The sequence below is a fragment of the Microcebus murinus genome, chromosome 6 (genome assembly GCF_040939455.1).
Source record: "Microcebus murinus isolate Inina chromosome 6, M.murinus_Inina_mat1.0, whole genome shotgun sequence".
NCBI classification, from domain to species: domain Eukaryota; kingdom Metazoa; phylum Chordata; class Mammalia; order Primates; family Cheirogaleidae; genus Microcebus; species Microcebus murinus.
In genome coordinates this window covers 6201189-6217420 of record NC_134109.1, presented here as the reverse complement: position 1 = coordinate 6217420, position 16232 = coordinate 6201189, and the positions used below count along the sequence as shown (strand labels likewise).

Sequence of the window (16232 nt, the reverse complement as noted above, 5' to 3'; positions counted from 1 at the left end):
TTTTTTTTTTTAAGATCAGTGCTGCTCTATTCTTTAATCACAGCATGTGTGACACCCTCAGGAGCAAGATGTAGCTGCTTGCAGTGGGGAATGACTGGCCTTGGGGGCTGAGGCTCTGGCCTCACAGGTAGCCAAGGAATCAATATGTCACCTTGCCTTGCCTATCTGAGGCACACCAGTGGGAAAGCACAGCTTTATAGGATACATTTATGAAAAATAACTAAACCTTCAACTAAAGGGTATAAACACTTTTAATGAGAGAGGTAGTAGCACTGACAACTTTTCCTAGCTCATCTGCCCTCCCAGCAGTAGGTATAGAACAGAGTTTCTCAACCTTGGCACTGTTGACATTTGGGGCCAGACTTTGTTGTGGAGGGCTGCGTGTCCATAGTAGGATGTTTAGCAACATCCTAGCCTCTACCCACTAGATGCCAGAAGCAGCAACACCCCAGTCCAAGTTCTGGCAGCTAAAAATGTTTCCAGATGTTGTGAAATGTCCCCTGGGAGGCAGAATCACTCCCAGTTGAGAATCACTATGTAGTGCAGTCAGTGGTTCTAGACTTCAACATGCATCAGAATCCTCTAGAGGGCTGTGAAAACAGTGCTGGCTTCCATCCTCCCAGATCCTCTGATTCCGTAAGTCTGGGAAGAAATCTGAGAATTTTCATCATTAACAAGCTCCTAGGTGATGCTGATACAGCCAGTGGAGGACCCCACTTTTGAGAGCCACTGATGTAGAGGAAAATCACTTGAGTTAGAAATCAGGACACTCCATTCCAATTCCATCTCTGACTGTGATTGTGTCACCCCAGGCAAGGTGCTGTGTTTTCTCTTTCTTTGGTTAAAGTGAGGAGATCAGACTGACACTTTTCTTAGGTCACTTCCCACATTAATGAAATCTATGAAACCCCTTCATGTTCTTGTGTATAATGTAGTGGTTCTCAAGGTTTGGTTCGTTTAGTACTTGACCAAGTGTCTGAAGGCACTTGCACCTTTACCGTTCTTTTTCTTTCTTTCTTTTATTCAGTATTTGATTTGCGGTCTAAGAAAGTCGTATGGTTTGAAAATGAGGCTTAGAAAATAATCAAGTGCTTGATTTTTCGTGTTAGTGAGAATCTATCTTTTTTTTTTTTTTTTTTTTTTAAAGAACTGCAGTTTCAAATGTAGTCAGCCACCTACAAATTCCAGTGTGGTATTAGCAATCCACGGGAAAGTCTTAAACAATTTGTCCTCATACCTCTTAATTTAAATATTGTGGTTATAGGTTGGGTGTTGCGGTTTTTTGTAAGAAGGAATGTAAACAACATTGCAAGATTCATGAAATGAAATGCAAATAGAACTCTCTTGGAGACTAAGAAGCAGTGCTATTTTAGATGAAGAAAAACACTACCTGTACATTTTAGTGGGAAATCAGAAATAGAGAAGGCCTGATTATCAGAAACAGAATGTGAGAAAGCAAAGCTAGCTTTTTGAGGGAACAAAACGCATTTATCAAATTACAACTCATTTTGGCGTATATTTGTGCAATTTCTTTATCATTATCTCAGCCTTCCCTCTAACTCCTTCTCCAGTCAGAACATGTATTAAATGAAGGTTTTTCTTTTTACTACATGTAGATTAAGAAGGGGTTGCGTGGCCAGGATTGGTACCTAGACTACAGACCTAAGGTTTTCAAGACATAGAGCACTACTACTCTCTTTGAGGGTAGACCTGTGTAGTCTCATTTCAGATGTACTTAGTTATAACCCCTCCTTGACTTCCTTACCTTCAAAATAAAATACCTTCAATTTTGCCTTGCCAATAGATGCTTGAAATTCCCACAGTGTTCATTCATTTGGTCTCTATTTCTCAAGGCCCTCACTGGACTAGTCCCCGTAAATTCCCTTCCTTACTTGGTTTCTTGAAAGACATTTAACATGCCAAAGCCTTTGGAGTCCATTCATTCTTTCAGTTTTTTAGTCCATCCAATTTATTTGTTTGTTTGTTTATTCATTCATTCCAATCCCCTAGCCTCTGTGGAAAATACAGATATGAACAAGACATTCTCAGGTTAATTATATTTCTCCTTTGACTTCTGTTATTGTGCTGGTTAGTGTGGGTTGGGTTTATTTGTGCCTCTGTAGTGAGTTTGGTTTGTACCTTCCAAGCACTGTTATATTGGAAAGAAAGGGATGACAGGGCTGGGTTTGTGAAGACTAGGAAATTAGGGTTAATTATGGCAGCTGCCTCAGAATAGCCAGAGCATCTTGGGAGTTTATGAAGTCTATGAATCAGATATTCCTTTTTTTCATCTTGAGATGTACAAGTGAGATGGTTGGAAAGAATTCAGAGAAGCACTGAATGCTGGAAGTTCTGGAAAATAACTCCCTCTTCAACACCAAATTTCAAGATGATTTGATCTAAGAAGACTAAGCAATCATTTATAATTGACTTCAATCATTTGAAGGATTTTCATAAATAAAGATGATGTGAATGAGGAAGAAGCAAAAATGGGCCAGACAGTAAAGAATTTGTTATTTAATCAGTTCACTGGAATTGGGTAATAAATGATGGTTAGCTATTTTAAAGATATTTTAGAAAAGTTATCTAAAACTTGGAGAAAAGGTAAAAAGATTATTGTGTGCCGTTTCAATATCACTCAAGAGCATTTGTCTAGCAAGGGGCATAGGACATTTCTGGAGAAACTGTTTGACTTTTGATTTGGTTCTGGTTTTGTAAATTTAGATGTTAACTTATAGTATATTGATAAGTTACAAATGATTTTTGTCCAGTAGAGATCTAATTCTGTTTACCAGAAATGATATCCCCATAGGTTATGGTTTCATTGCTCTGTAGAACACTACCCAGTTTCGTATCTAACTTTGCAGCTTTTTTCCCCAATGACTATGTGTATGTTTCTTGTATTACGCTTGAACTTGCTTTGCCTTCTTGCTGGTTCCTTCATTAAGGAATTAAATCAATCTTAAACACATGCATACTATATATTTGTATGAGAGTTATGTTTTTAGCTTTTTGAAAATTAGACTTTGACAGAAATGAGTACATATTGTGCATGTGAGCATCTTAGATGGTTTGGACTTTTGCCCAGCGGTAGGGGTTTGACTAAATTGTCTTTGAGGTCCTATCAGGCCTGTATTTCTATAGTTAACAGGTATTTATGTAAATTCTCTCGGTCACTTGGATAATAAGTTGCATTTAAAGACCTTCTAATTATATGACTTGGATGAAGACTTTAAATTCCTGCCTTATTAAGAACTTAGATGGCACAAAGTAGAAAGCGATAATTTATTTTGTTGTTAATAACAGTACTACTATTGACTTATATGGCACTTAAGATTTACAAAACACAGGCATACCTATTATTATATTTGATCCTCAGAATATCTGTGTGAGGGAGCAGGACAGCAATTATTATCTACATTTTATAGGTGAATAAACTGAGCTGCTGACAGGTAAAGTGTCTCGTCAAAGGGGACTCAGCTGGTAAGGAAGAGAGCTGGGACCACAGCCCAGCTATTCACACTCCAAATTCATTCAGCAACTGGGGCTGGAGCCAGGGTTCAAAAGGGACATTGATAAGAACAGTGAATTGAGGTGGGGGGAAAAAAAACCTAACATTAACAGAGTACATAGAAAATCCTATGCCACAGCTTCAGACACCTAGCATGTTGATTTACCATTGCTGACTGTCATTTCAGGTTTTGAGTTTATAAGGTCTGTTTCTAATTGTCAGAAAGGCCTGAAGTGTGTCTGAATCTTCTTTGACCTCAGGGATAGAACAGTGCTAGACACATAGCAAGTGCCCATAAATATTAATATTTCTAACTGAATATATATATTTGCTTTATATGCACTTATCTTCTTGACACTTCCTCTATTCCTGGAAAGACCTTCTTGCCAAATTTTAGTACATCAGGGTGACACTAGAGCAGCTGTACTTTCTCATTCAAAAGGATAATCTGCCTCATAATTTGATGCTTTCACTGGAAAAAGGACTGCTGACCTAATCTAATTTCATCTTTTTATGAAATCTAAGTCCACGGACCATTGATTAATTAACTCAATAGATGAATAATTCTGTGTGCCAGGCCTGGGGATAGAATGGTAAGGCGAGGTCCTTCTTTACATGGAGCTTACATTTCCTTTGGCTTATGGTCCTAGTGGTGTGCTTAGTTTTTCTTTTGAAATGTTTTCAGTCTTTGCTCTGCTTCATTGGTAATCTAAGAACTGCATGAAACAATTGAGTTGTGAGAAATAAATACTGTCTCCAAGCCATGTCTAAAATCCATCTACTTGTCTCCTGTCTGCTGCTGCCAGCTGAATCCAAACTCTATCATCTCTTACTTGGCTTCGAAGTGGTCTCCCCACTTCCATTTTTCTTGTAAAACTTAAAGTCAGGTCACGTGACTCCTCTGCCTACAACCCTCCAGTGGCTTTCCTGGCTAGTAAAGCCTTGTTTACTGTTCTGTCTTCATCTCCCTCTATTCTCTTCCTTGCCCTCTCTCTTCCACCCACACCATATGAGATGGACAAATGCCACACCCATTTCCTCCCACCTTCAGCATTTACATAGCTATTTCCTCTGCCTCTAATGATCGCTCTCTGATATTTGCACAACTGGCCCCTTCTTGTCATTCAGATCTCAGCTTAAATGTCACTACCTTAGAGCTTTTCCTATCACCTATTCTAAATTTACTAGCCCCCAATTACTCTCTGGTACATTGCTCTATCTTATAATCTTTGTCTTATTCATTTATCATCTGACTTCCTTCATCAGAGTATAACCACTATAAAACTGGGGGCTGTAGCTTATCCACTGCTCTCTTTGTACCTCTTAGAATAGTATCTAACTCACATAGTAGCCCTTCAAGTATTTGTTGAGTGAATGATTTTTCAATAAATCAGATGCGGATACTTAGAGAGTGCTTATTTGATGGGAAAGATTGATGTAGACTGCAATGTAGAAATAATTACCAATAAACTCCTGGTTTTGAGTAGTGGTAAACTAAAAGACACTGTTGTTTTGTTTTGTTATAATAGAATGTTTCTTTTTAGTAGCTTTTAGTTTGAATAGAATTCTCAAAATGGAGGTAAGGAATGGCTTTATATTAAACTTTTATTTTAAGGTTAAATATTACTGTAGAATTATGTAATTTGGGAGAAAGACTTAGTTCAGAGTGTAGAACTCAATGTTTTTTATCAATTCAAGAAGGTTTATCTGTTATTTTAAATATTTGAAAAAATTCAACTGAAATTAAAGGGAATTCAGTTAATTCAAAAAAAGTTTAACCAAAGATCTACCATTAATATATATGCTTGTGAATTGCCATGCTTCTGAAAGTGTAGAAAGTACTAAAAACAGGGTCAATACTAGTGGGCTCCCCACATTCAAAATAGTCAAATTTGAGGATATTGGCCCAAAATTGGAATGGGTTTCTCTTGAATCTGTGTTTGCATAGTGAGCATGCTGTTGCTACTTAGACGTGTGCACATTTCTGGGGATGAGGACTGATGTCTGGTGGAGGTTGTGGAGATCCCCTCAGGCCCCCCATTCCAGTCCCTCTAGTCTTGTCCCCAGCAACTCCTGTCTAGTGAGGGGCCTAAGACATACAATGGACTGAGTTACTCAGCACAAGGCAATATGTACGATTTGTTTTAAATGGATATTGATCATCATAGGAATTCTGGAGTTTTCAAGATCAATGTAGGATGGTTTTGGTCAGGAGCAGAACTCAATAGAGTTTTGTAGCATATGTGATGATATTACCTACCACTGATTGTGGTTAATGTGTGCCAGGCATTGCAGCTCCATAGTATCCCCATAAAATATGAGTTGCTTTCTCCATTTTAGGAAGAGGAGACTGAGGCTTAGAATGGTCAGAGTTTCCCCAACGCTTCTCAAGTGGATGGTAGTAGACCTGAGTTCACAACCAGACCTTTCTAAAACTACTTGTGGAGAGAAGGCAGGAGAGCAGTCTGGACCCGGGCCAGGGGGAGCCAGGAGGAGCCAGGAGCAGAGATGGCATGAGTTAGGGTGCAGGCTCAATGAAGGGACCACTTCAGCCACCCCAGGGGATCCAGGTTGGTAAGTGCGATAGGAGGGCAGAACCATAGGATGGTCAGATTGTGGAGGAGCTAAAAGCCAAGCTGAGGGGCTGAGACTGTTTTCTGCAGTGAAAAACAGTTGTGGGTTTTTAAGTTGGGAAGTGTTGGGGTTGGTAACTGAGTGCAGGAGGGGGAGTAGGAAAGGCAGGGAGCCCGGATAGGTAGTGTTGAGAAAGGTTTTAATTAGGGTGGTAGAAGTGAGATCAGGAAGAAGTAGGCCTCTGAGGACACCATCAAGTTCCTCTTGTTACCACTTAGTCCCCTGCTCATGAGAAAATCCTTGGTTGGAACATGAGAAAAGAATAGTATTTTTAGTGAAGATCATAACTGATTTCCATTTATGTCTCCTTCTGTTTCATCTCTGCACAGTGCAGTAGTGAATGTGCATATTTGTAAATGTCAGAATTCTTGTTTTACTTGATTGGCACATTAGACCTGTTCATATGCTTAGTCCTTATTTTGCTGCACATACATCGTGGCTGCATGCCTACAACCTGAATAAAGTTACAGGGCCTCAAACCCACAGGACATCAGAACCGTAAACTCTCCACTTGAATATTCTCATTTAGCTTTCCCAAATTGTCAGGGACCTGGGAATTTCCTGTTAATGCTTGTGTTTCTATTCAGTGTCTCCACGGACTGCTTGCATGTCCAGTAACTGCAGATGAGGGTTCTGCCATGACAGCAGGGACCACTCAAGGGGCTTTTATTCTTAGGAATGAGACCAGCAAGAGGAAATGAATCCAGGTTAACCAGGGCGAGTGTGATAATTTGTAGTTGGGAGAGATCTACAGAACATCAGCACTGACAGAGACTGCTGGAGTCGGTTAGGCCAGGTGTTTTGGGCTGAGTCTGGGCCTGTCCCTGGTGGAGTGAGAAAAAGCATCACAGCAGGGACTCAAGGGCTCCTCCACCCTTTCTTTAGTCAGAACCTTTCAATGCGTGTCAGTTTTATATATTAGCACTCCATGGAAGTGTTATTTTAAAAAATAAAAGGCTGAAAAATTAGTATCTGGCTATTCCTTCGTGGTACAAAGGAAAAGTCCCAGCATAGGAACATGCATCATCTGAGCCTTGAGTTGTTGGCAGATGACCTGGAATGCTCTGTTCGTTTTTAAACATTGTATGGTCATAAAAGTGCCTTTTGGAGCCCTATTCTGGGCAGGAATGGTGCTGTCAGGAGTTGTGGACCCTCACTTAAGTTCCCATTCCTGAAACTTTGGTGTTATCAGTAATCAAGTGGCCAAGCCTGTGAAGCAGACCCTTGTTCCCACTGGGTTCCCAACGCCATGTCAACTCAGGTTTCCACCCTTCCTGGGGCAGTTGAGGCACTTTTTCAGCCCTTACAAGTCTCTTGCCTGTCCATGAAATTTGAGGATTAGCCTAGCCAGCTGAATAAAACAGTCCAAAAGGATCACAGGGTGCCAGCCCCGCCTCAGGGCCACAGGCTGCCTGACAGTCTATCGAATAAAGTCCTCTCCTGGAGGCAGCCTCAGCTAGTTGGATCACTAGTATTAGGGCACCAGTAGGACATGTTGGAGTTATACCAACCCAGGGTCCGAGTCATTGCTCTGCCACTTATAGCTCTATGACCTTGGACAAGGTACTTACCCGCTTTGGCCTCTGTTTCCTTACTATTGTAGTAAATTGAGGAATCTCATAAAATTATGTCTAAAGTAAACTTGGAGCTGGGATTTGATTTTTTACCATTTCTGTGAACTCTACTTTCTACTAGGACTTCATGAATTGCCCTGAAAGTTATAACCAGCCCTCCAAGAGCAGAGTCTTGAGTGACTGGTAGAAAATAGGCGCAGGGTCTACAGGTCCTTCATCTCCCTGGGCCTTTGCCACACTGGACCTGGGCCTGCGTTATGGGCTTTGCCAGGATAAAGTAGATCATCCCAGTTCCCATCATGTCAGCTGTCTAGGAGTTAAGACCCCTGCCGCTCCTTCTGCACCTTGCAGAGAGTGCCAAGACATAGGTTTGACCTTTAGGCCAACCAGCAAATCCAGCAGTCAAAAGTAATTTTGGAGTGTCTGCTAGTTAGTAGCCCTGTAACTGAGGCTGTGAAAGACTGAAAAGAGGATGCACTGGAATCTCCTTCTCTTGAGAAGCCTATGCATGGTTGATTCCTAGCTGCCCTTTCCCCGTCCCCTCTGCAACTATACCCAGAAAGTTTAACAAAGCAAACAGCATGTAATTGTGTTTCGTCAGGAGAATCGTTCTTCCTTAGACTTGGGTGATCTCTACTGCTTTTTTTTTTTTAACTTAGGACAGTGATTTTATATAGACATACATATAGATGTGGATATCCTTTGATCTGAGAATTACTTTGCTTCCTCCTACCAGATGAAATGAGCAACCAGTGAGCAGACAGGACACTTCTGATGAGGGGTGGCCTCCCCATGAAAAAGAATCCCCCCATAATCAGAGCTGTCCAGTTAGAGACCGTCTTGTGAGATAATAAAGATGATGAATATTTACTTAACTAATATGTTTGATAAATATGTTAAATATGATAAATAACTAATATGTTTGATAAAAATTCATCCTGCCTTATGGTTTCTCACAACAATCCTATGAGAGGCATGGGCAGTATCAACATTATTCGAGATTTACATATGGGAAATCCAAGACTCAAAGGATTTAAGTAGGTTGTCAGTGATCACAGAGTTAGTTAGTGGGAGATCTGGGACTTAAAACCAAGTTATTTAATGACTCTGAATATCCTGCGTTTCCTGTTATATCACGCTTCTGCCGAGAGGCCGCCATTACCAGAGGGTCTCAAGCAGAGACTTGTCGGGAATGTTGTGGAAGGCCTTGCAGAGTAGCTTAGTTGATTGCTGTATGGTTTAAGGAACCACAGCATTCCCTCTATCCCCACCCCCAAACTCCCACTAATCAGCTGGCCTCAGTTGGCCTTTATCACGGCATTTCTCTGAGTCAAGCCCTGTTCCAGACAGGGATGAGCATATGAAGAGCTGCACATTCTTCCCACAACACCTTTGTGCAGGTACATGTCCTAGATCACTCTGCTCTCTGATAGAAATCTGAGGCAAAAGGAGGCTCATTCAGCAAACCTTTTTTGAATAATTCCTTTTTGTCAAGAGCTGTACCAAGCGTTGGGAATACAGAAATTAATCTCACACATCCCTGTCCTCAAGAAACTCCTAGATCTGTGGGGGAAACAGACAGAATGCTGCATTGTTGCGCGGTTGGCAGCAGAGGAGAGAGAGTGACTAACTGACCTGGGATACTGCTGGCCCTGGAGGGGGCTGCTGAGGGCTGCCCTGCATGCGCAGCAGGTCATGTTTAGGGATAATCTGGTCCAGCTGGCCCGTAGACCCACGAAGGGAGGTCTTGACATATTTTGGGAATGTCAATGGCTAAATTTTGGGATTTGTGAAGAGTCTTAATGGAAGAAAAAAATTGGAGAAATAAAATTTTGTATGCCAGGCTGAGACGTTTTTACTTAATCTTGTGGGCACTGAGAAACTAGTGCAGGGTTAGAACAGGCAGGCAGCAAAATCAGATTTAGAAGAATTGCTCTGGCAGATTTTTAGAGAAGGAATGGAAGAGGGAAAACCAGCCACTGACGCAAGAAACTGAGGAACGCTGAAGCCACAGCTAAGACCATGGGTGTGGGTGAGGATGAAAGGACAGCTTAGGCAACCTTTGGGAGGCAGCATCACAGTCAGTGACTGATTATAGTGCAGTGTGAGGAAGAGAAAAAAGTCAAGAGTGACTCGCAAGTTTTTAATTGAGATCTGTCTCCCTTATCTTACAAAGATTGCAACCCAAATGCTGAAGACTCTCCTTCATGCAAGTTTCAGAATACTGCCACAAACTGGTAAACATTTCTCTTTTGGGGGCTGACATCTTGTTTCCTTTTTCTTAACTCTGTTCTGAAATTGTTACAGCAATTTTTGTACTTCGAGGAATTGATGAGAACCTGGTATGTATTATACACTCAGTAAATAAATAAGCAGGTAAGCGAGGTCACTAATCATGGTTAGCACACAAGACCACGCTAGTTATGGTAAAGTTGTGGTCATAAAATGTGACTTCTGTGATTCTGAAGCAGCTTATACATTTGTGCCAAAATTATGTTTGGTAAAACTATGATTGGTAAAATACATAATTCTGAAGAATTTTTCAGTACTTAAGCTTCCTATGAAATGTAGCCCAAGTGTCACCATACACTGTGTTCACTTATAACATTGGTCATGCATGATCATTATAGCAGCAACAGCCACAGGAAGATGAAGTAATTAGATCACAATGAAACAGGTTGCATTCTCATTCCTTTAAACCTTCTGCCTTCCTCCCCAACCTGCATGATTCTGATGGGGGGTGGGATGTGTTACGTGATTTACCCAGGATCCCAGGCGTGCCCTGGGTTCGACTTATTTCCCTAGACTAATCCAGCTCCCAGCCTGGATCCTGAGCATACCCTGCATTAATCAGACTTGCTGGAATGATCACATGGTTCTCTAGCTGCCTCCCGTTAGCTGCCGCTTGTCAGCAGCTGGCGGAGCTGGAGGCTGCAGGCCCCTGTCTGCAGAAAGCCTTTTACTTCAGAAAATTGGGGGGTGTGGAAAGCCCGCCTCTTTTTTCTGCACTTTGCACCATCTGACTGACTAAATGGTTGTCCTCCGTACCCAAAAGCCTACCACACAATCTAAGGAAATTGTCTCTCACTAGGTCATGTTTGCATTTGAAGAATTCAGGTATGTTCTGGGTTTTCTACATCAGTCTGCTGCTGGGTTTTTGTTCTCGCCGGGTTTTTGCTGTGTAATGACAGCTTATGCTCTGGCTGGTTCTCACAAAAAGCAGGGTCCCTTTCAGCATTTGGTGGGGCTTTTCCCAGTCATGGTGGTGGGAGGAGCAGAGGTGGTGCAGGTCAGGGGTGTTTACTGCATGGGAAAGTGCAGCACGGATAATTGGTTTGATCATGTGTAAATTTGTCGAGGACCCCACCTTGTGCCTCATTGAGCTGCTGTTGCTATTATAGAGTTATGAATACAGAATAGCAACTGTTTGTCCAGAATGAGTCTCTTGCTATCTTTTGTTTTTCTTCCTTTGTCAAACTAGTGCAGTCTAGTGCTCTTTTTAAAAAATGCTAATTGTAGCAGTGAAGGTGAAAAATTCTGCAGGTCTGTCCGCATAGTTGAGATTTGATTTTTGGCTCTGATTTTCCTCATTATTGTTAGTAGTAATCTCGTGGACAGGGTGTTTTCTGGGAAGTGCCCTGATGATGTTTTGTTAACAGGGTCCTTTGCTTTCATAAGCTTTCCAGCTGCTGTAATTATTAATGCTCCAGATTAGATCTTTTGTGACTCTTATTTCTTCTCTTTCCTCCATCTCTTCTCCAGAAATCTGTCTGTAGGTACAAATGTGGGAAGGGATGTTCCAACAGAGATAGTTTCTAAGAAATGGAAATAAAGGAGGCAGAATGGGAGGGTAATCAGATTCTTCTGCCTCTTTGAAACATATGGAAGAGAGTATCTGTGTGTGTGTCTGTTTCTGACCTCTGACAGCTTCTCATTTTTCAAGTGGTATTTCTGTGTATTTTAGAACTGAGTGTAAGTGTATTGATGGGCAAAGAGAGTGGTTGTGCGGGAACGTCCATTCTACTTCTACAGGCCTTTTTTGTTCCCTCCAAATGTTGCTGCATAGACATTAAAATAATAAGAGAATAACCACTTTTCATTATTGTAAGAGAAAACTAGAGACCTTTTAGCCAACCAAGGGAGTAGACAAGAGAGGATCATTACATTTCCACAAAGAGTAGTCGAGCTATAAATGCTATCCCCCGCCCTTTTCTGTAAACTTGATGCTCTGGATCCAGGAAGTTATCCTTTGTTTAAGAGCATGCCTCTGCATTATTTTTATGGACTGGGCTTGTGTAAAGGAAATTCTTTCTATGTGGCAACGTGCTCCAGTGACATGGGGGCATCACCCTCACAAAGTGGCCAGAGCTTATTGTTTTATAATGGCTCCATTAGATAATAACTAGCAAAAATTTATTTAATGTCTCATGTTGCAGTGGAATGAATTGAGAGTCCTGAGTTCTAGTTTCAGTTTCAAAATTAGCTTTTGTGATCCTTATGAGAGTTATGGAAGAGTTCCATAGTTTGTAGAAGGTAATACAATTGTATTGTAATACAATATTTCATTGTTAGCATTTACTCTAGAGAAAGTGAGCCTTAGCTACCCTCTTGAACAGAGCTTGGAGCCTTTCATTCCATTTCATAGTTAGAGAGGAGGGATATGTATCCACAAACCCATTCCCAATTGTGGTGGACTCCTAGTCCAAGAGCCAGGAGCTGGGTTTGATGAGGTAGAAGAGGGTGAGTTAAAGGCCTTTGTGCTAATTAACTGAGAAAGTGGGCCATCGTTATGGAAAGTTGACCAGAAAGGGGAGGTCTGTTATCCCCTACTTCAACCTTCTGCCTAAGCTGGCTGTGAACAATTTTGCTATATATGATTGCATTTTGTGACTGCTGCATGGTACCAGACAAATGGCTTTCTTCTTTAGTCATCAGGTTTGTGTATGTGGGGGTCAAGTGATCATGGTGGGACAACATAGGGGCTGTAGAGGTGCTTAGCTTTCTAGCTTAGCTTAGGGTGGTTCTCAGGCTTTAGCATGCAGCAGAATCCCTGGAGAGCTCATTAAAATTCAGACTGCTGGGCCCAACTCCCAGAATTTCTGATGCAGTCAGTAGATCTGGGAGCAGATGAGAATCTGCTTTTCTAACAAGTTCCTAAGTGATTCTGATGCTGCAGGTCTAGGACCAGACTCTGAGAACCATTGGCTTACAAGGAGCAGACATCCCATCTCCATGTCTGCTCCTTGACTGTCATGGAGATGGGAGGTTGGAGGTGAAGGCAGGATGGAGGCACAGGTGAGAAAGAAGTCAGGAGCAGGAAGAAGCAGTTCAAGTACAAGTAGGTGGACCAGAGCCACCTGTTAAATTATGGCCAGGTCAGTTGGACACAGCAGCCCCTCCTTCTCCTGAGAAGGCCTTGCAGAACAGTAGAAAGAAATACTGGGATGATAATCAGTGAACTTGGTTTATAATCCTGGTGCTGCCATACACTACTTTTGCAGGCTTGGCAAGTCTCCTGATCTTTCTTAGTGCCAATTTTCTCAGCTGAAAAATAGGGAAAGTGATTTTTGCCAAGGAAATCTGTAATGCTGTTAGAATTAAATGGAATAATATAAACTTACTTTATAAATTATAGCAGTTCTTTATACATGAATATAAAGGGAGAAGCTGCCTGGGGGCAGCTCCATCAGGTCATCACATGTGTGTATAGGCCTCAAGTGGGACACACTCCTCCATACACACCCAGCCCTGACAGTGCAAGGTTGGCACGTGCCTGTTTATGTGCCATTACTCCTTATTGGACTATGAATTCCTTGAGAGCTTTTGTGAATCCTGTCTGTTTTTAACTTTGTTTCTTTAGTGCCTAAAACTGCTCAATACACAGTAAGGCCTTACTAAGTAGCTGGTGAAGAACGTGGAAAAGACAACACCTGACCTGAGGAAAATGTAGTGTCCTCAGCATGACACCCCTGCTGCTGGAGTGCCAAAGAGCTCCATCACGTTTCATTAAGGAATCTCTGCAGATGATCTCACTCTAGAATATGCTGATGGTTGTCATAATTTGCTGTTGCCTGGGTCCTAAGCTAGAGAGTTACAGGATCCTAAGAGCTTGAGAGGTTGGGCCAATATTTTCCAGCTAGTTAGGGGATATTTTTTGCCTGCACAAGACTGTATTGTTCTAATACCAGGCAAGCTGTCCTAGCTGGCGGTTGGGATAGACACACGTCACTTGTGTTTTTGCCTTTTTAAAAAGCTTTCTTTGGCCGGGCGCTGTGGCTCACGCCTGTAATCCTAGCTCTTGGGAGGCCGAGGCGGGCGGATTGCTCAAGGTCAGGAGTTCAAAACCAGCCTGAGCAAGAGCGAGACCCCGTCTCTACTATAAATAGAAAGAAATTAATTGGCCAACTGATATATATAGAAAAAATTAGCCGGGCATGGTGGCGCATGCCTGTAGTCCCAGCTACCCGGGAGGCTGAGGCAGAAGGATCACTCGAGCCCAGGAGTTTGAGGTTGCTGTGAGCTAGGACGCCACGGCACTCACTCTAGCCTGGGCAACAAAGGGAGACTCTGTCTCAAAAAAAAAAAAAAAAAAAAAAAAATCAAAGCTTTCTTAGACAAAATGTGTACTGAACTAATAGTTTTAAGTAAAAATTTACCTGTTACTACACACTACAGAGATCATCTATGTACTTTGTGAAACACCATTTCATTTTCCTCCTACCTCAAACTCAGAACAGTGACTACTTTCCCTAACCACCCCAGAATGAAGAGTTTTAAATGTGATTTTTCCATAATCCCCCAGTGAGAATAGAACTCAAGACTCAGAGACCTGTTTCTCAGAATTCCTGGTACTTGACTTATTCTGATTTATTTCCAAAAGGAATGTGGTATACCAGCCAACTCCAAGATCTAAAATCCACAAGTGGAATGTGTCAGTCACATGAAAATGGGAAGTTACTATTTTGAGTCTGTTTTATTTTAAATGAAACATTATCATGGGAGGGTTGAGGTTCAAACTCTAGCCAACTCTCTTTATTAATTTAAATTTATATCTAGTTTTTAGAAATGTGTTAGTCTGTTTTGCGTTGCTCTGAACGACTACCTGAGACTGGGTAATTGATAAGGAAAAGTGGCTTATTTGGCTCACAGTTCTGCAGATTGCACAAAAAATGTGGCACCAGCCTCTGCTTCTGGTTAGGGCTTCAGGGAGCTTCCAGTCAAGGCGGAACACAACAAGGGAGCAGGTGTGTCCCATGGAGAGAGAGAGAGCATGCATGCACGCACTCTGGTGTGGACTAATTACCACAGAGAGGGCACCAAGCCATCAGTGAGGGATCTGCCCCCATGACCCAAACACCTCCCACCAGGCCTCACCTCCCACACTGGGGATCAAATTTCAACATGACATTTGGAAGGGCCAAACATCCATACCATACTAGGAAATGTTATGATTTTTTTTACCCTTTCACTGAAATATTGAAACGAGTTAAGGCTGGTTGTGGTAGCTCGTCTATAATCCTAGCACTCTGGGAGGCCGAGGCAGGAGGTCAGGAGTTCACTTGAGGTGAACTCATGACTCACTTGAGGTCATGAGTTCAACACCAGCCTCAGCAAGAGCCAGACCCCCATCTCTACTAAAAATAGAAAGAAATTAGCCAGGCAGCTTAAAGTAGAAAAAATTAGCTAGGCATGGTGGCGCTTGCTTGTAGTCCCAGCTACTCAGGAGGCTGAGGCAGGAGGATCACTTGAACCCAGGAGTTTGAGGTTGCTGTGAGCTAAGCTGATGCCATGGCACTCTAACCTGAGCAACAGAGCGAGACTCTGTCTCAAAAAAGAGAGAGAAAAAGAAAAGAGTTAAAATGAGTGCTACTGGGGAAGACCTGAAGTTTGCAAGCCTAGAGATTCCACCCAAGTGTCAAGAGCTGAAGTCAGCTTAGTCCCTCTCATTTTTCAGGGTCCTGTAAGTGCCTGGAAAAAAAGACATTTGGGACATTGACTTTCACACTATACTGAAGAAGTAAGTCTCAGATTAACAGGAGGTGGAAACTGGGCTGTGTGGGGAAGGGGTAGGTAAAGAAACTTGATCATTGGTTACTTACTAGGTACCAGACACTGCCGTTTGCCTTGGCATGGTAACCTTAACCCCCATAAGTGAGATGGATGCCCTCCTCCACGCTGTTAGCCATATTGGTCTCGTGCTGCTCCTTGAACATGCAGGGCTCTTTTCTCCTTGGGGCCACCCCACTCACTGTCTCTCTGCCTGGATTGCTCTGCCGCAGGTGGCCACATGAGTTACTAAAGATGAAAAAGGGTCCAGCTCTGACTTTGCCCCAAACTCTGGGCCTACATATCTATCCACTGGTTTGATGTCAATACTGGAATCCTAATGGGCATCTCAAACTTAACATGTCTAATGTGGTTCTGCTGCTTTCCTGAACCTGTTCCTCCTTCAGTCTTCCACAGCTCAGTCAGTGGCAACTCTTCTATTTGTTCAGCCATCCTTCTCTCCTTTC

At 42.2% G+C, this 16232-nt stretch overlaps 1 protein-coding gene across 3 annotated transcripts in view; it reads left to right on the top strand.

Moving 5' to 3' along the window:
- EVL (Enah/Vasp-like) overlaps nucleotides 1-16232 on the top strand; it is a 182119-nt gene that overhangs the window by 31888 nt on the left and 133999 nt on the right. Inside the window, exon 1 of one of the 3 annotated variants that reach the window (XM_012747079.3) lies at nucleotides 1155-10836. The exons of 1 other annotated variant lie outside the window; for it this stretch is intronic. In XM_012747079.3, coding sequence (XP_012602533.1) covers nucleotides 10814-10836 — 23 coding nt within the window. In that variant the 5' untranslated portion in view covers nucleotides 1155-10813. Of the gene's footprint in view, nucleotides 1-1154; nucleotides 10837-16232 lie in introns of those variants that run through there. One more of the 3 variants, XM_012747075.3, reaches the window with a different exon arrangement.